This window comes from Pocillopora damicornis, chromosome 6, assembly GCF_964200805.1.
Source record: "Pocillopora damicornis chromosome 6, jaPocDami1.2, whole genome shotgun sequence".
NCBI lineage: Eukaryota > Metazoa > Cnidaria > Anthozoa > Scleractinia > Pocilloporidae > Pocillopora > Pocillopora damicornis.
In genome coordinates this window covers 12,840,001-12,866,148 of record NC_142675.1, presented here as the reverse complement: position 1 = coordinate 12,866,148, position 26,148 = coordinate 12,840,001, and the positions used below count along the sequence as shown (strand labels likewise).

Sequence of the window (26,148 nt, the reverse complement as noted above, 5' to 3'; positions counted from 1 at the left end):
GTTTAATTAAACAGATACGGAATACAATTATAAAACAGTCCATCTTCGGAAGAATACATGTAAACATTTAACAATTTGTTTGTAAAATTTACCTTTTGTTGTGCTTTCCGAGCCATCTGTGGGTATTAAAACTTGTTTAATTGAGTCTGGATTAACTTTAAAACCTCCGAATCTGTCTTGCCTCGCAGCATGCGACAGGACAATCAAAACATTGCTGACGACTACACTTTGATTGAACCTCATCATGAAGTCAAGAACAACACTGCCACACCTAGATAAGGGGGGGGGGGGAGGTGAGCAAAGAGTATCATCACACATATTTGTATTTTGGTGACTTCTAAGTGTTAAAATATATTGAGATTTAACCAATGTAATAAACCAAGGTACATAAAATTAATTCATTTCATTCTGTGCCAATATATTACTGTACATTAAAGAAAATGTACTTCAAATGTAAATTATCTTGCATTAAATAGGATTTGCTGGAGCAGAAAAACCAGTTTTACCGCTAAAATACAACACATCCCTCCTGGAACGCAAATTTGCGTTTGCGTTTGTTGTTTCAACGTAAAACAACAAACTGTACCTTACCTGGTGTTCACAGTGTTGGCGGATGAGCAGCCAAACCTGAAGGCAATTTGACAAGCCTAAAGGACATATCAAGAAAAAACGTACATTTAAATGCTGGTCACATATTGAAGATCGTTCAGAATATCTTATTTTTTAACAGAAATATTAAGATTTCATTCAAGAAAAGATTGATTAAGATTCACTCTTCAAAATAAATCTCAAAGCAGTATTCCATACACTCCAGTATATGGATCAAGTAGATTATCTAACCGTTTCTGGAAATTTCGCGGCAACTTCAGAACGTCTGCTACAGTTCTCCTGTATTGTCGCTGTCAGGTAAACTTCTGTGCCTACTGTTTGAACCGGGGAAAAACAAAATACGAGTTAAAATGAACGTCTGTTTGTTTCCACGAGAATTATCATTTGAACTCATGTATAAAAAACAGCCTTTACTTACAAAGAACACTGGCATCAAATGTACGAATGAAAGGCCAATTTGAGAGATATTGTTTTTCTTGTATCTTGAGTCACGATGGTGTCTTCAGAATCGTTCCCCAAGTCGTCTTCCTTTTTCGCCGAAGTATAAATTTTTTAAATAACCGCAAGTTATGAAATAGATGACATTGATGGTGGCAGTCTCAACATTATTTATGAAAGGAAAAGTTTTGTGTCATGCGCGCGAGGTTAAAGCCTCGGGTTGATCATTCATTTAGAAAGTAATTCTGACCAATAGGCAATAGGCCACTTCTGAGTTCTCGCGGTTCAGTAATCTGTTGTCGAAATTAAGGCGCGTAGAGGAGGGTAAGTGCAAAGTCGCTCTCATTGGTATGAAGAATGGAGTGCAGTGATGGTGAAATGAGAGAAAAGTTCTCAGAATTCAGTGTGGGAGAGTGAACATTTTTTTGTGGGAGAGAGGCATCAACTTAGTGATGGCGGCAAAGGAAAGAAAAAAGCAGTTAATTTAAGTATGAGAAGATACATCTAAAAAGTTGCAGGGTTCTCTTTCCAGGTTCAGGTGAGCATGTGTCAGTAAAGTAGTTAAAATATCTGTGTGTGCCAGCCAATGATTGAAATTTCAGTTAATAGATATGCCATATCTTTGCAATTGCCACACATAAATCCACTGCGACGTAAGTCAAATTTTTCATATTGATTCAGGTTTTTTGCAAGCGAAGAATTCACCCGTAAAAACCTCGATGTTCTTGAGAGAGAGTGCTTGAAAACTAAGTAAAGAAAAGGATAAACCGTTGAAAGGGGAAAATAAGATTCATTTGAACATACTTTCCTCTGCCTTGACTTGCTGGATATTTGTTTTCTCTTGTTTCAGGCTTTCACCAAGCTCATTAGTTGCAGTAATAGCAAACTGATACACCTTTCCTCTCTCCAACACTATTTTCAATTCTCTCATAGAAACATCTCTAATTTTCTTTATTTCTGTCCACTGTCCCGCTTTCCCATCAGTCACTTCTCTTTTGTACACTGTATACATGGTAATAACTTTTCCATTACTTTCTGGCTCCTTCCACTTTAGGGTAATTGTATTGTCTGTTGTTTCACCTGGCAGGTCGTCGATTTTGACCACATCTGGGGCTCCTAGATTGATGTCAACAACACGAACAGCGTGAAATTTCTAATAATTATACAACTTCTTGATAGTAACCTGGTCACAACTATTATCAGTGATTAGATAATCTGTAAATTGGTCTTTTTAAGCGCTCTGAATATAGCTGGTAGGTATTTAAGAAAACGATATCTATCGACCTTAATTATAGGCAAGAGGTTTAATTTTGTAGTTTAGCTTTTTAAATACCTATCTCAGACTTTCTTCGTATGGCGTTATTTTCCCTATTTTACCAGGTTACAGCTTATAGCTTGACTTCTTCCACTCATACTCTGTTGTTTTACACTCGTACTTTTCTTATCTTAAAGAAAATATATAGAGGATTCTTCAAGGCCGTCCGAAAGCTGTTTGACGAGATTTCCCCATAATATTGGCATATTAAAAGCGATTTTCATGAAAAATAATATTTTGTTTTGTTTCGAAGTTGATGGTGATATTTTTTCGTCTTGTAGAGACAGAAGAACTAACGGAAACACAAAATGATACAGGCCGCGGCCAGAATTTAGTTCTGACCGTCACTGAGGACGAGACAACACTTCCTTCCCAAAATGCAGGTAAATGAGCTATTGCCAGCTTAGGGACCGGTCATTATTTATCGCCTGGGGGGGGTCGGAGTATTTAGGGGGGGATCACATGGTTTTTTGAAGACCTTTAGGGGGGATCAGCCGTAATTGACAAGCATAATGGGGGGGATCAGACCAAAAAAAAAGGACACCAGATGATTACCTTCCAAGAAAATGTATTAAAGATCTGTACGAGGAACATTCTGACAGTATCAGAAACGATCAGGATACCATGAAGAGCTTCTGCTCAAAATATAATGTGGAAGAGAAGCACGTCATTGCATATGTTAATCATTTGAAGGATATTGAGATCCGAAAGGACATCAGAACAAGAGCAGCTCAGGAGCGAAGAAGGCAAGAGGCGGAACGAACGTACAAGGACTTTCAATGGGATAACCTCATCGAGGGTGGCAAAGTTGAAAAGTTGCGGGTAAGAGAACTAGACCTGTATCTCAACAAGCATGGTTTGACGACTGTGGGTCGGAAACTTGACAAAGTGAAGGCCATTCGATGTCACTATTACCGACAGAATAAAGAGACTGTGATAACAGAAGAACTGTCGAGTGATGAAGATGACGTGGAATCCGAGGATGAAGAATCCGAAAGTGGAGAGGCAGAGAGCGACGATGACTATGTTTTCGTGGATTTGGATGAACAGCCTGAGATTGGCACTTCCTCGACAATTCAGTTCGTATCTGACGAGCAAATATTTACCGTTGTGGTTCAAGGTCCATGAAACGTAAGTACCACTATTAAAATATCACTTGCATATTCAAAAAGTTATTTGGCGGTGGCTGGGAGAAAAGGGGGGGGGGATCATGAAACTTTCCACTACCGATAAGGGGGGATCTCTAAAAAACTAGATACTCTACGGGGGGATCAGGTAAATGCTCCGATGTGACAACAAAAATACTCCGACCCCCCCCAGGCGATAAATAATGACCGGTCCCTTAACTCATCATAATAAGTTCAGTGAATGTCCAATAGCAATTCAGAATTGGGGAAAAAATAGATCCCGAATTTCTCTGAGTAAAAGTACTCTTAGAACATTTATTTACGATCTTGCCTTTTCTTTGGATTTGTCTATAGAATTACCGAAAATGTTGTAACTTTGATTCATGAAAACATTTATCCATATATGACCAGAGGATCGACACAATCGTATTACGCACGTGTTTCATGGTTAAATACACTCTTAGTTTATAGAATGTTCTAGGAGTGGCGTTCGCTGTTATTAGTCAGTTTGCCTTTAGGTTCATGCTTGCGTCACGCGCGTGCTTTATGGAGCCTCAGTTCACACGTTTGCGCGCACGCAATTTTGGCGGCATTTGATAAAAGAAATAAACTTGCTACTTTTGCATTGTTGACTTATATAAGCACATGGGAACTTTTAGGGTACTTGAGACGTGCCACTGCGGGAACTCGGCCATGATTCAGTTCTCTCGCGTTCTTAAAAACATTTGCGTGCTTAGATGCTAATCAACAACGCTCTCCGGCGGCGCGCGTTTTCTTCCCTGCGAAAAAAACAAAACAAAACAAGTAACCTGGGCGCAAATAAAAGAGGCTTCCATTTGATCTGGCGTTTAAATTTTTGAAATATTTTCATAAGAACAGCATGTGCCATGATGATCCTTCCCCGTGAGGTACTTTTGGAAATTTCCAAGTGGCTTCCCTGGAAGAACGCATGACGCGCCTTGCACCAGTGTGCAAATATCTTTACAACGTTATGCACGATCCTAGTGTTTGGCGAACTGTTTATTCGGATGCTGAATTTACCATTTCCTCGTTTAATTGTCTATTCAGACATGATAAAGATTTACGGCACGTAGGCTTAAGTCATTCCTAAAGGTTACTAACGTTTATTTCAGATGAGTTTTTAATAGAAAATACTTACCTGAATTGTACCAATTTGATATCTTGGGATCTTGCAAACAATACTTCGATTTTTTCGCTTCACTTTGTGCAACACATGTCGAGTTTAAAGTATCTTGATATAACAAATTAGCAAAATATAACTATAGAAAGTCTTGTAAGTTCTCTTTACAAGAAAAAAACAATAGAAATATTACACATGACAAATTGCTTTCAAGTAAGTGGAAACGCCTTGGTTACTGCGGTTAAATCTCTTCCAAGCGTTAGAATTTTTGAGGCAGGTGGCTGTGAAAGATCAAGCCCAAGAAATTTTGGAAACTTATGCACTCTCGCAATTTTCTTTTTCTCCTGAAAGACCTTCGGCTATGTGGGAACGATTTCTAGCGGATTATAAATACATCCAGTTTGATAGTATTATTAAAGTGCATAAAAACTAATAACGAACATGGTAGCGTTCTAATTAACTGAAGTACTGAATGTTAATTTGACGTGAAAAGGAGTTAAATTTACAATGAAATGTTAAAACAATGGCAATCTGCTTTTATTTCAGTGTTAAGGAACAATAAAGATGGAGATAGTTCTTGCCATGACTCGGTTCAAGACGTTAGTGTTGGAGCTCTCACCCGTTAAGAAACGGATTTTAAATCTCTAAATCAAGCCAGATCATTCCAACGATCGTGGCAGCAACGTTATCATTGGCTTGTTTACAGTAAAGAATGTAAATGCGGTTTCTGTTTCCCATGCATTTTGTTTGCCAAACGCGAGAACCTAGGTACCCTGGTTAAGGCCCCGTTTAATCAGTGGAAAAAGGTAACCAAAGTGTGTGGTGAACACGAGAAACAATACTACCACGTTGATGCTATGGTTGCTTACGACAGTTTCCTTGCAACTAGTCGACGCCCAGAAAAAAATATCCTAGACCAAATTGAAAGAGAACGTAGCAACACCATTAAGAGAAACAGAGCAATTATGAAAAGCGTTCCAAAGTGCGTCCACTTTTGTGGACGCCAATGCATTGCTTTAAGAGGTCATATAGGTGATACCACTGGTAGTGAAGACGTAGATAGGGGTAATTTCCTTGCCTTGCTGGAATTTCGAGTTGATGCTGGCGACGAAATATTGAAGAATCATCTTGCAACATGCCGCGCGACTGCCAGATATTCCAGCAAAACTATCCAAAATCAGATCATAGCACTAATCGGGGACCACATAAAGGATTCCATTATTCGTGAAATCAAAGAAGTAAAGTACTTTTCAATTTTGTGCGACGAAGTGATTGACAACTCCAACCTTGAGCAGCTGTCATTTGTCTTAAGGTTCGTTAACAGACTCTAAGATTCGTGAAGAGTTTTTAGACTTCCAGTCTACGGAAAGAATAGCTGGAGATGTGATCTCGCAATTGATCCTAGGGAAACTCGAGCAGTAGGGCCTGGATATTTCCCTCTACCAAGGTCAAGATTACGACAGTTCTTCAAACATGTCCTCCCAAGCTAGAGGTGTACAAGGCTTAATTTCCAGGAAAACCCCACAGCCTTGTGCGTACACTGCAATTTGCATGTCCTTAATCTCGTTATCGTAAAGGCATTGCCATTAGTTCGAAAAAGTGATAAGCCTGGATCAGCCAGAGTCTCAAGGAACCAAGATTTGCGACCTTTGCCGTGATCGTTAGGTGGAGCATTACGAAGCGCATGACACTTTTGTCCAGTTACTTCTATAAAAACGTTTGTGGTCATTTTAGATGAACAGCAACATCAACAATACAGCACTGATACCCCTTGGAACTGGAACAGAGAAACCCTCCAAAGAGCAAACGGCTGCTACCATTCCTTTTGTTTTCTCCAGTTCCTCATGTCCTTGAAGGCCACGATGAATATTCTCGCAGTCATAAAGCCGATTAGCGTAAAGCAACAAAAAAAAGTCTAATGACAATGTTAAAGCCTACAATATGATTTCGGAGAAGGAGTTGAAAGAATTGCGAGACAAGAATGATGTCTTCAAAAGATAGTACGCATATGCTGTGGAGATCAATTCAGAGCTGGGAACAGAACCAAGCGCTCTAAGAACGGCGTCAAGACAACAGCATAGGGCAAATGCATCCCATGACACAGCTTAGGAATATTACCGCCACAATCTGTTCATTCCATTCCTTAACCATATCACACAAGAAATGCTTCAAAGTAATCTATATAAATTATCAAACTTTCGGCTGTTTACTTAACCTTTACTATTTAGAGAAATAATACATGATTGAATAAAGGAATTTTTTTTTCAGATTTGGGTCCACTCAGAAGACTGCCGTGCAATTGCTTCGTCTTGTGCCAAGCGCCACTGTAGCGGGCACAAATGTAGACATGGCTGAAGTCTCCGAGATGTATATGTCAGATCGCCCAAGCCCACAACCTCTCGACATTGAATATGTTCATTGGATGAGAAAATGCCAATCTGAGACGGACAAACCAGACGCGCTTCAACCTGCCTTATACGTTCGAAGTAACTCAATTTGTTTTTGTTAAAATTTCCCTTAGGTTAAAAAATGACAGGTTTATTGATTGCAGTTTCAGGCTTGTGATGCCAACATCTTTCCAAACAATCACCTGTTTTTGCGAATAGTATGTACAATTCTAGTAACATCAGCTGATAACGAGCGCTCAAACAGTACTTTAAAACTAGTCAAGGGCTACCTACGGACCACGATGACAACCGAGAGACTTTCTGGCCTGGCTTTAATGAGTGTTCATTATGAAAAGCCTGTCAATTACGATGCTATAGTTTCATTTTCTAAGGGTTAGTTGACTTAAACGTAGTTCTTGTTTAATGAAATAGCTTTGATAAGAGATGGTTTGTTAAGGTATTAAACCGTCCACCATCATCCCTCAAAACGCTGGACTCACTCACACCCTCGTCTTGCCGCGCGTTTGATTGAAAACGAGAATAACTTAAAACAGATGTTCTCTCAAAAACTAGAGATAATTTCCTCGATCAGTACATCTTGTGTCATCAACATCGTTGCAAGAATTCTGTGCTTTTGTAAAACAAGAATCCTCTTCTTAGGTAGACTTGTTGGTTCCAGAAAGTAAGCGCCTCATTAGAAAACAGCTGTGCGCCAGCGCCTGCTCTCTGCGAAAATTTGGAGAAGCTGTTGACAGCTCCTTACTTTTAACAAAGATTGTTAAAATCCTGTTAAAATCCGCTGTAAAACTCTGATAGTTTTTCATGAGAGAGACTTACTTTTAAGCAGGACCTGCTTTTTTTTGCAAAAGATAAATAAAAAAACTCGCAACTTCTTCATTGTGAGACTTGTGAGAGAAAAAATATCACACCCTCATCTTGCCACGCGTTTGATTGAAAACGAAAATAACTCAAATACATGCTCTCGCAAAAACTAGAAATCATTGCTTTGATCAGTATATCTTGTATAATCAACATAGTTACACGAATTCGGCGCTTTTGCAAAGAAGGATCCTCGTGTTAGGTAAACATGTTGGTTCTAGAAATGATGAGCGCCTCGTTTGAAAACAGCTGTGCGTCAGAAACAAGGTCTTTAATTGCCTCGAGGCTCTCCAGAAAACCGTTACTTTCGATTGTATTTAACACCAGTAGTAAGACCAAAAAATATATTTGTACGTTGACAAAACTGACTGGTAAAAACCAGGCGACTTGACTTACATATAGAGGTGGTTTAAATGAGTCACTGCAATACGGATAAATTTAATTATTTTTTAATTTGCAAACCTTTGGCTCGATGCGCTAAACGAGGGTCAAGTCTACCCCTGGGTACACCGATAGAGATTGATTTTACTAGTGCACATTTACACTACCCACTCCCCCAGTGCAGCAAAATTGTCACTCCAATAATTTACTCGATCAGTTACGAGCTTTTTCGCCTCCCTTCGGCTAAAGTCCCTCAGGACTACCAATTACTCAGGACTTTTGTTTGGAAAAGTTGACCTGGAACAATGGGCCATTTCTTGATACGGAAATCGCATTTCCAAGGACTTATATTTCAAAATTTCCCGGGGGAACATGTCCCCGGACCCCCAGATGGGTTTGCCTTCGGCGACCCGTTTGTTTGAACTCCCCTTTTCGAAATCCTGGATCCACCCCAGTGCTGCAAAATGGATAGTTGGTTATTGGGTGTGCTGAATATAGCCGGTAAGCGTTCAGGAAAACTGTATCCAACTAACGTTAAGATCACTATCTAGCGGTTTTAGTTGTTATTGGTTTATATCAAAAGATTATGAGACGTGAACATAAAAAAAACACCACAAGGCAAACAATTCTTGATAAAACAGGTAGCATTTACAAAATGTAACCGCGTAGGTTGTCTCTTGTTCTCACCTACGTTTACCTGTGGTTTAGTATTATGCTTCTTCATAAGTAGGTACCCCTCAAATAACTATTAGAGAGGGAGAAGAAACTGGCCATTATGGGGGTACAAACACTTAAAACCAAAAATCTTATAATGCGGCGAGCAGATAAGATGGTTAAAACTGGGACCACTCACAACAAATCTAAATTGGCAACAAAACGGTTGGTGCTAAGTGCTCAGTCACGATATCACTTCTGGATTCCTCACCTTCAAACTTGGTCCTAATTGTCCTTACTGTAGGGTCTCCCTCGAATACGAAATTTCTGGAAAACAGTTTCATTGTGTAGTTGGTATTTTTCTCCAAACCACGAAACGAATAAGATGTCGTCCCAGGATTGGTGATATCATCCTTTTCTACCTCAGTTTCACCCTTTTGTAAGATCAGTCTGTATCCTGTAATCGGACTTCCTCCATCATCAGCTGGTGCAGTCCATCGTATTGTTATAGAACTTGCTGGAATGACTGATTCTGATTTGATGGATGCTTTCCCTGGTTTCTCTACATAGTGCCATAAAAAAGCAGTCATTTTGAGCAAAAGGAAAAAAAAAACCGAAGGATAATTTTTACTATTTTATTTAGGATAATTACCCCACAGCGAGTTTTGTTACAATACTTAGGACGAATGCAAGTCCTTGTATTTTCAAAGTTTAATGAATAACATGTAGCTACTGGATAAATTCAGCCACGAACCTAAGAAAACGAGGAAAAATTAAGATTCTATGGTTGAGGAAGTTTCCTATGGTTAGTCGCAATGGAGAATGTCGATCTTCCTGAAGTTCAACGCTCTTTTTTAACGTGTTTCATGCTACCAGGGGGCAGGGTGTCGTCCATGTTCTGTAAATCGTTTTTACAAATATGGATACATTTTCCACTAAAAGATCAGGCTAACTATATCTGGCATAATTCCAGTATTACGCTGTTATAACTCATTGGCGTAACGAACGTGAAAAATATGTGAAGGTCTAATGCTGCTAAAGAGGGGAAAAATGAGAATGTAACGCTCAGATAAGGCCGTAGGATGTATGTTGAAAAATAAGCGGACAAATTGTTAGAGAATGAAAGAATAATAGAATGATAATGGGCCTTGCAAAATATCCGCACGTATTATATGTTAAAATAATATATTGATTTAGCTAAGCCTAAAAGCGGAGCTCGCATTTTCCCCCCGCACATCGCAAGGGCACAACACCTTGCCCCGGCCAGGACTAGAACTCGGGTCGTCCGACTCGGAGCCCATTGCACTGACCACTGGACTACTGGACAAGGCCGTGGCGTTGGCGCGCCCGCGGTACAGTTGACCACGCATGTTAAAAGTAGCACCTTGTACGGTCGTACGGTTGTACATCCAAATTTATTCGGCTTGATGGGTTATTACTATTTTGTATAATTATGGGGCTACGCTCTGCGAGCTCCGCTACCAAATGAGGTGTACAAAGTGAATAAGTTACTCTGTCGAGTGCTTTGTAAGAAAATCTGGGTTTTACTTCTAATACAACTGAAACAGTGATAATGAGAAAAGGCAAAGAAAATGCTGACCTTATATATAGTTTTCTTCTTATCAAAATACACTGATCTTTTTTTACTTACTTATCTGATTTATCTTTATCAATTTCTCATCAGATGGAATAAGTCCATTGGCAGCAATGCACTTGTAATGACCAAAATCTTCATCACCCCTAAGTGGCACTTGTACTTTGTTTTCTCTGGCTCTGACTCTGTTTATTTCACTTCCTTCAGGTCTGTACCAAGAGAGTCTTGGTGTAGGAACACCATCAGAAAGACACTTCAAAGTTACTGTCTGGCCAATCCAAGACTTCTTTGATGAGGTGGTGACATTTTGAATTGTGGGCGGGTCTAAGAATAAATACCAATGCAATAAGCAATTAAATCAATAAGTGGCGGTGCTTCATGTCAATCAGAACTTTAATGAACTTTATCACTCCACTATTATATCATTCGTGATTAAAGCGAGATATAAAGTACTCCTCGACCAATCAGAGTGCATGCATGTATATAATCACCCAAGCAATTATACTAAAAAATATATATATAAATAGCCAGGAGGGTTACAAGTTTCTCCTTTTTTAAGAGATAAGAAGTGTTTAGGATAGTATTAAAAGAGGAAAAAGAATGAATTGTTTTTATACCAGATAGTAACAAGTTCCACAGTTCAGCATTTCTAAGAAATATGATTTCCTATAATAATCCTGATTATGTCCGTAGATTAAGGGCCTGTTTACATGGAGGTGGGAGACCCCAGGTAGGTGAGGTAACCCGCCAAGGTGGGGTAACCCGTCTGTCCATATAATTTCTTATTTTATTTTCATCACGTTTACATGATGGGTGGGGTGACAGGTAGGGTAACCCTGTCAGCCGGGGTGACAATTTGCCACGTAAACGTGTCAAGGTGGGGTAACCCGCCTGGCCGGGGTCGCGTTCATAGCAAAAAGCTCAAAAGCGAAACATGTATGTTTTAAAACTTTGTACATTTCCTAGCCGTCTCATGACAGAAATCACCAGAAACCGCAACGGGCACACAAGGAGTGTAAAATGTTCACATTTCGAAATATTTAGCGTTGTAAATCGACCATATTTGGTTTCCCAAACTATTCCGTTTAACGTATTAAGTCAATGGTTCTTCGCGAAACCAAACACCGCGTAACACAACGCATGACGCTCTCGTGAATAAACACATATATGTCTGAGAATTGATCTTTCGTCTTTCTCGAGATACGAGCTTGGGACGCCTCTGCTCAAACTCCTTAATTGCGAGCACAACAAAAACCTCAAGAAACCTCACCCCAGCACCCCGGGGTTGTAAGATTGCATGTAAACGCGTTTTATTTTTCGACCACGGCTAGGCGGGTTACCTCACCTACCTGGGGTCCTCCATGTAAACAGGCCCTAAGTTATCATTATTAATGTCGAATTTACGTGTACGATGACATGGCTCAAAGTAAGCAAGTAAATGTATTCCCATACATCAATAGATGTAGGACCATTTCTGGACTTGAAAAATAGAAGCAGGTCTGATATCTCTCTACAATAATCAAGAGGCGGTAAGGGAAATCACCGTTTAAACTCAATTTCTCTTGTAAAGAGGCAGGTATTGAATATGGCATGTTAAAAAGGTTGTCACAGAATGTCGGCAAAAATTGATTTGTACTTGCACAAAGTGCAACCCTAATGCCAAAATGTGATCGGTGAGAGCAACAAACTCAAGTGGTGCGATCTTGTTGCGATTGGATTGGGCGAAATGACATTTCTAGACATTTAAGTCATTTTGTTTGTTGGTTTTTTTTCTTTACAGGAAATGTCTTACATATGTGGTATACTCCATGAAAGTATGTCCGGTGTAATTTTGATGAGTGACTTCAAAATCTAGAAATCATCATACCATTCATGCTTGGTTTTTACCTACTCCTGACAACAAAGGTCGAATGCCTTCGCATACGCAAACACCGAAACAATTAAGTATCTCAAAGAGCGGGGCGGCATAGTGATTGCAGGTTACACAACCTCCCAAACCTGAAAGTCATGGAAATCAATTACCTTGGAAAAATTGTTTTGTTTCCTTTCCTTGTCTTTAGATAAAAAAAAAAGAGTGAAGGTTGTAATCACTCCACAGTACTGTCCGTCACTTTCGTGTTATTTGGCAGTCGAGTATTCAGTATAAGGTGGCAAGGTTTAAGAATAATGAAATATTAAATGGATTCTCGCCCTCAAAAAGTATATCTCATCGAACACTACACATGCAAATATGCGCAAATCTTAAGAATACAGTTCAAGTTTCAGCCCATTTTCATACCTACCAGCTGATTTTGACCAATTCTCAGATTTCCATTAAGCCCCAACCATCGCCCTCACACAGAATCAGAATATGCAGTAGCCTTATGCGCTAGTCAAACGGAGCGAATTTTGGGTTGTCACAATGACACGTAAATGGCTTTAAGTCATATTCTGAGTTAAACACAGTCCAACTGAAGCAATGACTTGATAAAAAAATTGTCACGTTCTCCTGAGGAAAATAATGATAGAAACAATTCCATCTAAATTCAATTTTCCCAACCAATACTCGAGACTGATGCATACAAAGCCCAAAAGGATTTGAGGTGGAATCCTGTTTCCTTACTCTCCTAAAAAGATTCGTCAGTTTTGTGTAACTGACCTCAATGACAGGAGTCGCACTGTTAATAAAGTAAATTCAGAAATAGAAAATTAAGGTTAAAATAAACTTACAGTGAACTACGATTGTTGTGTCAACAGAAGTGACTTCCACTGAGTTATTGGCTCGACATGTATATTGTCCTGCATCTGTTCTGTTTATATTATCGAACTTTAAAAACGCAACTTTCTTCCCTGAACTTTCCAGTTCTCCATTCCTAATCCATGCTACATCCGGCAGTGGTTTCCCAGAAGCTTCACAGGCCATGGTGACAGGGGATCCTTCAATGTAATATTTCCCTCCTAACGAGAGGTTTATAAGTGGTGCCTCTGAAAGGTAAAAGAGTTTATATCACTCCTCATAGGGCGCAGCAAATCTTACTTAGACTGAGTATTAAAATTTACCCAATTACAATAAAATAAACATAAGTATCCACCAATTGGTCCCCAACAACCAACTAGTATAAGGAAGCTCAAACTTCGTTCAGTAAAATTTAGCTTTTTCACAAGCTAAATTATACAGCAGAGCTCCAGCCACGGGAATTAAGAGCTAATTTAGGAAGTTACTTATTGGGCTGAGGATCCTGGCTTCTAAGCTACTAACACTTTTTTGGATAAGATTTTTGCTGTTGCACAAAAAAATAGGAACAGAGCTAATCAAGCCACGCCTCACTTGAAACTTGGCTTGACAAAAGAAGAAGAATAACATAGTGTCTCTTTCATTTAAATCCCAGAGAACTGGGAAGCGAGAGTTTCGGACTTTTCCTCCACATTTTGAAGAATTATACTCACAAATAAAACGTTCTTGAGCCCAAGCCAAGTGCAAAGAAAACGAATGAATTTCCTGCATTAAGAATGGACTGTATGGAGACCAATTTTAATAATTTGTGCTACAAGGTTTGAGTAAGAAACCAAAAAAATACCTTGCTAACCATAGTAGCTGGGAGAGTATTGGTGAAAGGAAGAAAATCCAATTAATTTTTTTGTGAAGAAGTAAAAACTTGATGCTGAATAGTACTTGGTAACATATTATGTGCCAGTGTTAAAGGTTAAGGAAACTGTATGTAAAATCCTTGACAAGGGAGTGGCCTGCTCGGAAAGTTCCTAGATCTAAAGGTGGATAATACTTCTTGTATATCTTAAAATAGTTCCATCTCCCTACTTACCTATACTAGACTATGTTAAACTTTGTTTAGATTTTAAGAGCTGCCAATTTGAAGAGCCTCCAACTGAAGTTGTAACAAATATATCATAGGTGTAAGAGTACAGGAACTTAATGCACGGTTACTTAACAATACCAGAATTTTGGTGGGTCCAGATATAGCTTGTCATCCAGTTAACAATATTACAAAATCTTGGAAGGGGTTATGGAAGAAACCAGAAACTATTATAGAATTATCTGTACTTTTGTTTGGATTTATATTAACCTATTTTAGAGACTTAGAGGTGCTACCTTTGAAACATCTACAATAATCTGTTGGGTACAAGAGCCTTAAGAGAGTTATGTGGCGGAACGTGTTTCATCACCAAGGCTTTCGACACTGTGGACCATCGGATTTTGTTACGCAAGCTCTCCAAAATTGGTTTATGTGAGAACTCGCTTCAGTGGTTCCGCTCTTACATTACTGACAGGAAACAGCGTACATGTTTTGGGAATGAGTTGTCTGATGAATTGCCAGTTACCCATGGGGTCCCTCAGGGAAGTATTCTGGGTCCTCTGCTATTTGTCATCTACATTAACGATTTGCCAAGCGTTCTAGATGCCTGTCAAGCATCACTTTATGCAGATGACACGGTGATCTACTGCTATGGGTCTTCCTCTCAGGAGCTGACTGAAAAGCTCAACCAAGACCTCCTGGCTGTGGCGAAATGGCTGAATGAACATAAGTTAACACTGAATCTGGACAAAACCAAATGCATGCTTATAGGCAGTAACAAGAAGTTACAGAGGAAAATAGCTCTAACTGTTTCAATCTTTGATCATTGTATAAACAATGTTACTTGTTTAAAATATCTTGGAATCTTAATATCGTCTGATTTTTCGTGGACAAATCATGTCGAATACATGGCAGGGAAAGTTAATCAAAGGCTTGGCCTACTTAGACGCATTAAGCATTTGTTACCGTTTAAGGCGCGCATCCTTTTTTATAAAAGCCTTGTTATGCCCTTATTCGAGTATGCTGATTTAGTTTGGGGAGACAAACATAATGTAACTTTAATGTCTAGTTTGCAAGTGCTTCAAAATAAGGCGGCTAAAATAATATTAGATCGACCACTGTATTCCTCTGCGTCTGATGCGTTAACTACACTGAAGTGGTTAACACTAGAAAAAAGGCGCTTCCAGCGCCGATGCGTACATGTATATAAATGTCTTAATGGTCTCACGCATCACGAACTAACATTAGTCACTCAGCAAGAACAGCATAGTTACAACACAAGAAATAAAGCAAACCTCAAAATTCCATCCGTTAAAAGAAACTGGGGCAAACAAAGAACTGGCTATCATGCTGTAAGTGATTTTAACTCGCTGGACAAAACTATACGAGCCTCTGATAATGTAAATATTTTGAAGCGTCAGATTTTTAATTCATTGATTTAAGTTTTGTATTACACATAAGATACATTAGTTTTTAGTAGCATCTTTTAGCATTTTTATTCATTGTAAATTTTTAATTTTTAATTTTCGAGGTCCTTTTTGTAAACCACTTTTTAGTGAAAAAGTTTCCTCATTAAAGATTGTCATTATTAAGTGTATGCTAGCTTGATCTATCCCACAATCCAAAACATACAGCTTTCATGCAAAACAAGCTAATGCTACATGAAATTATCATCAAAGGATAATTAACTGAACTGAATTATCATTCAGTTGGAAGACCATTATCATGCTTTGCTTTAGCCCTTGTAAATGTGTGCAAACAGCTGTCCTTCAAACTGTGCTAAAATTTGCTGCCTATCAAAAGGAACAAGATAATTCTGAACTTCCTTCAAATGGAAGAAACCCTGTAAGCATTAGCCTCATCAATGTCAATGATGACATCAGTAGTATAAAATTGCTGAAACCTTAGGATGTAGGCCAAATTTAAGTGCTCTACTGCCACCTGGAAGAGGTGGCATTAATCACTTGATGATGAAATATAGTCAAGATAAAGGAGAAATTTTTTTTTTTTTTTTGCGAAACCCAATGCTAAAAGGATCATGATGAACATATTAAGTCAAAACCCGCAAAACTATTGATAGTGCAGGGGACATCTTGGATATGGGGTTAGGAGACAGAGGAAAACTAGTGCATGAATGGCTGTCAAACTAGTCAAACAAGAACCTAAGTCACTAACTCACTTCTCCACAACAATATCTTGTTACATAACATCTATTCTATCTATTCTATTCTATGTTACATACATCTATTCTTAATGTCTCAACTTTTGTCCAAACGTATAATCCTGCGTTAAGAATAGTAAGCAATTCTACATACATTGCCCATACTGGCCCTATTTTAAAGGAACTTAAACTCTTAAAATTTCATGATATCCATTCGTTTCAATTAGGTACTTTTATGTTTTCATTCGAGAACTCTACACTCCCTTCCAAATTCAATAACTTTTTTTTACTGAATAGTCAAATCCACAATTATAATACTAGGAATGCTCAGTCTTTCCGTTTGCCACTGTGCAGAACGAACACCAGGAAGTTTTCAATTTACTTTCAAGGTCCAAACTTTTATAATTCGTTAAATTCTGACATAACTAGTTCTCCCTCCTCCGCTTCTTTTAAAAGAAAGCTTAAGGAATTTCTTCTCTCTAAGTATTAGCTTCTGTAAGGCAGTAATTCTTAACTAACTTACTTAATATGTGTGTGCGTGTGTGTGTGTGTGTACGTGTGCGCGGTCAAAGTTAATTACCATAAGTCCATATTGTAATTCTAATATAAGATTAGTTATTTTAAGTGAGAAAACCTGACTTGTTATAAGCCTCGTGGTTTCTTTCAGGTTTTCTCGCCATTTATTTTCTGTCATCAATTTTCTTCATTTTTTTTTCCATGTGTAAATGTCGTATATGGCAAATAAATATTGTATTGTATTGTATAAAATCCTAATGTACAGTAAATGACAACCAGAATTTTGGTAGAGATGAAAGGAGAGAGACTGCCTATCACATCTTGTAGAGGCCTTTGGGTTCTCTTCAGTATGTACATTGACTTTTCATGATCGCAAATCCAATATTTGCAAATTTTCCCTTTTCCATTTGTTTTCAATTTTTGAAATAAAATGGTAAACAATACTGTGCAGATAAATCTATACTTGCAAATGATACTGTATATGCCAGGGAGTGGATTTGACCAGATAAAACAAAGTTTCACCTCATTCAGAAAGTTAGGTAAACATTTTATAACTGTAATTCCCACTGCTTTTAAGGATCAAGAAGTCGCCTTTCAGACATGGATTGGCTTTGGGCTACATGAACCACGTGTGAACAATGATTTGTTTTGCCCCTTTTAAGCCACAAAACCTGGTATCTTGCTATCATTATACAATTTGGAAAGAGAAGTAGTTTTACAGGTATTGCATTACAGTTATAATAAGCCAACAGACCTTAGCAAATGCATAATTAAGACATTGTGATGTGGAAAGTCAAATGATAATCCGACTGAGTAAGTGACAAGGAAAGAAAGAAGATTACTATATGTAATGGCTGTTGAGCACAAACAATTTTTATTATTTAGTCCCACAACAGATCAAAAACAGACAAGTGAATGGAGTAAATAGTGAGTTTTGATTCTTCACAACAAGTGAATAAAATCTTTCAAACGAACAATGAGGTAAATTGTACATGAGTATTGACATATCACAAATGTTTTCAACTTTGAATCACAGTCAAATGACCAAGAAGTTGCACATACTAAATATCACACTTATTTTCATGTACTTAATGTTGTTGGGACATCCAAGATAATGTATTAAAAAATGAATGGTAAAACACTTGGAAAGAAGGTTAAAAAAGTCTATTCAATGAAAACTAGGCTTCTGTTTTTTACATGAAAAGTTTTTGAAAAGTTTAGGTTACATAAGGTCACAAAACGTTTCATACTCTAAACTGAAATTGAGTACTTTTAGTCTCTTCAAGCTCTTTGTGGAATCCAGCCAGTTCCTCAGTGGAGCAACCAAAGTCAGCAGTAAAGTTAGAGCTGTTGAAGTGACCTCTATGAATAACAACATCTGCTAAGAACAGCATTCCTACCTGGCCACACTGATCATCATTGAATTATTTTCTGCTTGCACGCTTAGACTTTATTGGTTTATTGCTTTCATAACTTTGAGAAAATTTTGCTCCATCACACAAATCCTCTAAGTCTCGACTTGGTCCTTAGTGTCAGATATATTACTAAAGGAAATCAGCACTCTGTAGACTAGATTTACATCTGCAAACCTTAAAGATCATAATCCTCAGAAAGCAGCAAATGGTGCAATGCTAACTTTCATTGCCTTTAGCAAGTCTCTTTAAAAGGCTTGAAAAGCAATACCATTTTTTTCACAACAAATTGATTTCACATGCTGCTTGTGATTGGTCACACAATATTTTCCTTCATTGACTTAGCAAAATCGTAAGACCAGTTGGGTTGTTTCAACTTTTGACAGACCATTTTTAATTGAAAGCTTTGTTGAGAGAAAATGTCTGTACACATATTACCGGTAATTAGTAATAGTTATCTCTGCATTACAGAACAATCCAGAAGAATAAAACAATAAGTCTTTGATAACTCTTTGATTTCTTACTGATGAAAAAAAGTAAAGTAGATGGTAGAATTTCTTTTCTCCTTTTAGGAGTGTGGTATCACATTCCAAGTAAAAGAAGCACCATAATTTTTGTTCCCAAAAGCCGAATTAGCCAGCCAATTTCAACCCAGCATATATAAGGGTTTGCGCAAATTTAAGCTATTGTTTACTTTCTCCAGATCTCAGAAATATAAGAGATATCACTTGAATGCATTTTATTTATGTTTGATTATTAATGTTTATGTCTGTATTACATACCTGCCACAATAAGCTCCACTGTACTTTCAAGAAAATATATGACCTCAAGTTCACACTTAAATTTGGTATTGTCTCCAGGGTTGATGTTCTTGATAACCAAGGTAGCTCTTCCTTCAATTTTAACTCTTCCTTTGTAAGAAAGTGGAATACTGAAATATTCTTGGACACCACCACTGTCGTTAAACATCATTTGGACAAATGTACCATTTACCAGAACACTGTAGATAATGTTCTGAACCTTATTATGTGGATCAATGTAGTCCCACACCAGGTTTGCATCACTACCATTGTTAAAGTAGCTTGGATTTGAAGGTTCCTGGGTAAATTTCACATCCACACCTCCTAAAATAGACAACCATTTATGTAATATTCTCAGACCTTTAGGTACATGTGTAAAGATAATATTTAGGAAGAATGGCTTATAAAGAGTTCACCATAGAGGTAAGGAGTAACAAAATATAACTGTAAATATACACTACATTGGTATTCACCTGTATCAATCAGCTTGAAATATACTCTCATTTGTTGAGAAGTAAGGTTCAATACCAGTAATGCATAACTACTTGTGCCTTTTGAAAATCATATTTGACAAGTTCCACTTTCTTTAATTTCCGAAATGCGTCCAGTGGTGAATTTCCAAAATTTGGAAGTGGTACACTTCAAGAAATATTTTGAAGAAGAACTTGTTGAGGTGAAAAATGGAAAGTAGAAATGTCCACACATATTATATTTTAAACCATCGAACAAGGGACTTATCATTAAACTCATTCTATTTTTCTTTTCTCTTTGTTTCTAGTTTTTAAAAAGTTGTATGGTCTTATTTGAGCATCCTACCCATCATGTAAGATGTGCATAAAAGAGAAAACATTAGGAAAGAAACCATTTAAGTGTTCTTTGTAACCATAAAAAAATTCTTATGGGCTTTACAGTTCACTGCTGAAAAATTCATGCCTATTGGAAAAAGAAATCAAAGATCACGTTCATCACATCTGACCAATTATTCCTGCCCTGTTCTACAGAGTATATCCAAGGCATATTTAGTATGTTCCATTGCCCTAACAAAGGTACCGGTAAAATAACATAATAGTGAATAAAAATTAACAAATGTTTGCCGAGGGTAAAGTGAATATCATTCATTAATCTTTCCTTCACCTTCAGCAAATAATTGTTTAAGTACAATTGCTCAAGTGCTTTTGCATTCTGTTATAGATTCTGCAAATAAAGAAAGCATTGCACATATTTTTGTTACAATTCTGTTGATTACCTGTATCAAGATGAGCAAGCAGTTTTGGTATAACACGTTTTTTTATTTGAATCAGCAAAAACTTCATCCCTTTTTGTTTTGAAGTGTATACTGCTAATCTTTTTGGCATCTTTTGTGCTCTTTGCAATTTAATTTTCCTCTATCGCATTTATCACTTCCCCGCAAACATTTGAAAAATGCAAGGCAGCTATTTTCAAATTTAGCGCTCTTGCTATAGTCACCCTGAACAGGGTGATTAAAGTGAGATATGGTACAACCCTTCATCAATCAGAGCATGCCCATCTCTATAATCATCTGAACAATTATACTAATATGGTATTTAATTGTTGAAGTCATCACATAACACAAGTTAAAATGACAACAACAGTACAAACAACAATGCAATGATCAGTCATGTCATGTGTGCGTGATTTTCTGGAAACCTCAGCTCATTAAGCTGGCATAAGAAATCAACCACAATTTTCTATTGTCTATAACCCTGCATGGTCATAGAAAGGATGTCAACAATGTTCAAACTGTTTTGCAGTTACTCAGCTGCTCATCCTTTGGCTTTGAATATCTTTGACCTCATTTTTATGATCGATAAGGTTTTATAATATATAGACTTAGGCAAGCCTAAAAGTGGAGCTCGCATTTTTTTTCTCGCAAGTCTCTTCAACAAAACTAAAGCCCTTACTATGGATAAAGTGTGTGGTAATATTAATGGGTTCTCATTTGCAACTTCTCCATGTCCGTGTAGAAGACTGATTATAAGATGGTGCCCGTAGTACAGTTGGCCGCGCATGCTAAAAGTAGCACCTTGCACAGTCGGTCGGTCAGTCGTACGGTCGTACATCCCAATTTTTTTGGCTTGATGGGTTAGTACTCTTTTGTATAATTATGGGGTTACGCTCTGTGAGCTCCGCTATAACAAGCTGAATTCTACATGCATTTCAATTGGTTCTTTCATGTACTTATGATCTACTGGAGGACAAATGCATAGGTGACATCACCATTGACAATTTTTGCTTCTTCATTAATAAAACAAATAGATTCCATGTTGCTGCAGCTCTGCACAGTTATAAATCACAGAGGATGTCAAAATATGCTAAGAACATCAGTAACACACCCATGCAGCTGCAACTAGCTTCTAGGCATTCAGTAAGTAAAACAGCACAATAGTGAACACTGCTGTCATTTCCTTTGCTTTTTCACTCCTCTGCTACAGTTGCATCTATTTTGCTTCATTTTTATAACTGAATGCCTGGAACAAGCTGTTAGCTTTGTGCCACTTTTTTTTGTTCTTACCATATTCTGACATCACATGTGATCTATTATTGAACAGATGCAGAGCAACATGGAATCTATTTTTTTAAATAATCCATGGAAAACTATGGTGAATTTCTTTAAGTGCTTTTGTGTAAATTGATTGCCAAGCTCACTGGTGGTTAGCCACCAGCTATTCTCCCCAGCTAGAAACATCACACAACAACAAAATGGCTTCCCACTTTGCTGTGGTAGACTAAGAGAAAATAATTTTAATAAACAAAGCAGCTTTCACGTAAAATAAAAAATGGAGTCCCAAAAATGTTTACTGGTAAATATGGTTGGGAAATTTAAGGAAATATAGATGGTTCATATTTAATGAGTGCATGTGATTTATATTCACAAGATGTGAAGAATAAAACAATGAGCATAAAAGAACAGGCAAGATTTTGTCAATAAAAATCGTACATGCAAACTTTAAGTAATGTAAGGAATTGCGGGTTGTGCGTGTTTTATATGCAGAAAATGGAGCAACATTTACATTACTACTGGGAACAAAGTAAGGACAAAAACAAGGAATAAATTACATGATTGAAAAGCGTTTGTTAATACCATGGGTCAATTATGGCACCAATTTGAAACATAAACTTTTTCCCATTCACATAAGCACAAATGAAATGGCAAAGAGGGACCATAATGCTTTCTTGTCAGAGCCAGAATCTAGAAATTTGAGTCTTTTGAACCATTTTGGAGGAGATTCTACTTTAGTTCCTCAGATTGTGAATGTCAGGAATTGATAAAGCAAAGATTTTGACAAAGATTGTGATCAGTTTACATGAGGTGAAATCACATTGATTTTTACAAATTTTCATAAAATCCAGCTTTCTCCAACATTATCTTCATAAATTAATTTAACTTGTTTACACCAACAGCTGACTTCTTGTTTTTAACCCTAAAGTCGTGATTCTACAGTTGCATGCAACCAGTAAAGATTGCTGACATTCACTTTTATTCACTTTGGCAAAACCCACACCACAAAGACAAAGAACCCTATACTGCTGTTTTCACTGATCAAAAATTTTATCTATGACTTGTGATTGGTCAGATGTTCATTTCTCATTCGTGAGAAAAACCATCTGACCTATCAGAATTTGTGCAGTTTACTTACAAATCAATTTTTTTTCAAATTTAGCTTAGGGAAAATCTCAGGACGTATATGTTATAAGCCCACATGTAGACATGTACACTCACATTTCAAAAACTTTGGTCCTAGAATACCTTTTTCTAAATATGCAACAAAAATAAGTAGCCCACGACTATTGCTATGGGATACCACAAACATATGAGCATAAAGCTAAATACGGGTCAAGTGAGTAGAAAAATCATACATGTCGGTAATTGCACAAATAATGCTCAACTATCCATTCAAGTGCATTATGTAGTTTCTTTACATGATTGCTGCCTGGAGAAAAAATCACATTCAACTTAGCTAGCAGCAATTATCCTTGCTGAGGTAATTCTTTGAACCAATAAAGAGTGGAAAATTGTTAACAACTCTTCCCAGTGATGAGTGATTGATGGCAAGGAAGAGAGTTTAGGTACAGATGGCAACTCTTTCCTGGGTTTGCATGGCCACCATGTTTGTAATGGAGAGCCACCTGGCAAAGCAGGAACTTTCCTCGTGGTTTGAAGACGACTCACACTGATCAAGAAAATAGTGCACTTCTCAGTTGATGTCAAATTCTGATCGTATGGTATTGTCATTTTTTAACACTTGAACATTAAATCCTTTGCTCTGATTTCTATCGCATTATAGTTATTCAGACTTCATTTATTACATGATTGAAATCCCTCCATCATATCTTAAATTTGAAATACAAAAACTGTTGAAAGCCACCTTGGAGTTCGGAAATCATTTTGACGAACATCACGTTCAGAAATAAAGGGTCGGCGTTTTCGGTTTCCTAAGCTTAAACTGGCACATGATAAAAAACATTGTAAAATCCTATGTACGGCAGAATAAATTTCACAGTTACCTGACTCGTGAAACTTTACCAGCAGAAGAAAGAGTAAGGAAATTTCATAATCACGGAAAGACACCATCTTCTCAGACCTTCGCTGATGCTTCAATGAGGAAGGTTGTGCCTAAATCTTACGGAAGTAAGAGAAGGCTCCTCTTCGTTTTGAGACTGGGACCGAGTGTCACGATCACCCTCGTGAAATTGTAGGCCGTAGTCGGCAAAATTGCCTAAACAACATGGCGGGTGGTGCAATTTATGGAAGAAAACTCGATCTAACCTATATACTTGGGACATTTGCATGAATTGTAGAAACTTTTCATTCGGAGAAACGTTCCATGCAGAGTAAACTATGTGTGAAACTTGCAAATGTGTCGAATGAGCGTGACTCGATGGTAACCGGTATTGATCACGCGCGCGTATGAAGCTAAATGAAAGTCACGCAAATAAAAAAAAAACTTGTAACAGACAGTTTTCAACTCCTTTTTCCAGTTTATCAACAGTGGATTCTTTTCCAGGGGCCAATAAACATAATCAAGGTTGAGTTCCGCTGATCTATCTCTGTGGGGCCGTATGCCTGGGGCCGGAAAGGGAATTTTCCTTAAGATTCCCTCTATCTTGGTATCATTTTCCTCGTGTTTCTTCGAACCATGTCATCTCCAAGATTTTCAGTCTTGTGCCCGAAGTAAAATCAGCCGAGAAGCTACTGCACGAACACGAAGTGGAAACAACAACTAGCTTTATTATGTATTACAGTTACGGTGTTGGTAAAGGTAAGTCTAAAGTCAGAGGCGCCTCAGATGAACTCTGGGTACAAGAGAGTATGTTTAGTGGAGGGATGCAGGGGTGTAGGGGTTATGGGGAGATCAAGAGGGGAGGGGGGATCCAAAAATTTCCTATTGTAGCATTCCATAAAAAAAATGAAAATGAAATCTACTCTTTACTTTGATTTTTAGAGACAGGTATGTAATTCACTTACTTTGTTGTTGTTATTGTTGTTATTGTTGTTATTTTTTTTGGCAAAAAATTGGAAAAAATGGAATAGAATAAAACATAAAAGCAATATTGAACTTCAATAGCTTAATTGTGATACCTAGCCTGACAGAAGGAGGGTTTATATGTGGTTTTCGATATTCTATTTCAGATCTGATCCAAAAGTCAATACCCAGAGTACATGAGAGAGACTTACTGACTAACTGACTGACTGACTACCAGACAAAATTAATAAATGAATGACTAAATGAATAAATGTCTCTTCAATGCCCTTTTGATTTGTCACAGAGGTATTTTATTAAGATCCCCAGACTGCAATGTCCCAACCAAGGATCACACATGATGCAGTGCGGCATCGTTTAGTCGCATCGCTTTTCATGTTGCGATTTTAGAACTAGCTGTCGTTTCAGCGAAGAATGTAGTGGAAGGAAAAATCACCGTGTTTGACGAATATATGGTATTGATGACCAACAGACCCGGACCTCTGGTCAGAGAAAGCATCTCGCGGTGGAGGAAAAGGAAAATTAAAGGAACATGTAAGAATGTTGTATTTATAATGTCCATGCAAACTTTCTGCACACTTGACAACGTAACACAAGTAAAACAGAGTCATTTAATAAAAGGCATTGGTGTAGACCTTTTGGGTTTGTAGAAGGATCAAAAACGAAATAATGATATTCTTCTCAGAAATCGTTGTAGGCAATCAGCCACAATTTTATGACGTTCTTTCTCGATAGAAAGCAGAATGAATTGTGAAGCGAAACCAGAGTAGACCTTAAATCAGTTTGGACTAAAAGGCCTTTTGATAGTTTCTGTCTTTATTTAAAGCTGAATGCCAACCATTTTATTTGATAGCTGCAACGGTTACTAATTATTTTGTTAGTTGATTATGTCCTATCTCGAGAGAACCGCAATCTAAGTGACTCAAGACTAGCAGCGTAAATCTCAAAAGTTAAGTGACATCCCTATCGAAGTGCAAGAGAAGAGGATGGAGACCCTCTCTAGGGTTCTCGTTGTGATTGGTTATTTTGCAAGAGAGTATCAATTGTTAACTGCTGAACACAGCTGTTAAGGTATGATTTAACCGACAGAAAGAACACTCATGATACTCCTACAAACCAACCACCTTATCAAACAACGTGTAATATTCTTATCAAGGAGCGACTCCTAAAAGCATTACAGTAATTATCCTTAGTAAACTTACCTTATTCCACTACAGACTACAACTTAGCTCACCAATGACACAATCTTTGCATCAAGAATGGCAAATTTGACAAAGTTCGACATTTGCAGAAATGTTATAGGATGAAACTCATTTCCTTCTCAGCAAAAACCTTCAAAAAAATTATATACAAAAATTTCGGTGAATTCATTGAGCAAAGCTACGAACACCCCCCATTCATTTCATCCCCTCTCCTCTGTATGCTGAAGCATCATTTTG

At 37.7% G+C, this 26,148-nt stretch overlaps 1 protein-coding gene across 1 annotated transcript in view; it reads right to left on the bottom strand.

Moving 5' to 3' along the window:
• LOC113670244 (uncharacterized) overlaps window positions 1–23,867 on the bottom strand; it is a 29,460-nt gene extending 5,593 nt beyond the window's left edge. The window contains exons 1-9 of the mRNA XM_089209168.1: window positions 23,733–23,867; window positions 19,188–19,529; window positions 13,235–13,489; window positions 10,583–10,849; window positions 9,203–9,493; window positions 1,852–2,163; window positions 841–923; window positions 592–647; window positions 93–271 (exon numbers count right to left, since the gene is read on the bottom strand). Of these exons, the coding sequence (XP_089065294.1) occupies window positions 93–271; window positions 592–647; window positions 841–923; window positions 1,852–2,163; window positions 9,203–9,493; window positions 10,583–10,849; window positions 13,235–13,489; window positions 19,188–19,529; window positions 23,733–23,799 (1,852 nt within the window). The 5' untranslated portion in view covers window positions 23,800–23,867. The remainder of the gene's footprint in view (window positions 1–92; window positions 272–591; window positions 648–840; window positions 924–1,851; window positions 2,164–9,202; window positions 9,494–10,582; window positions 10,850–13,234; window positions 13,490–19,187; window positions 19,530–23,732) is intronic.
• Between the last annotated feature and the right edge of the window lie 2,281 nt (window positions 23,868–26,148).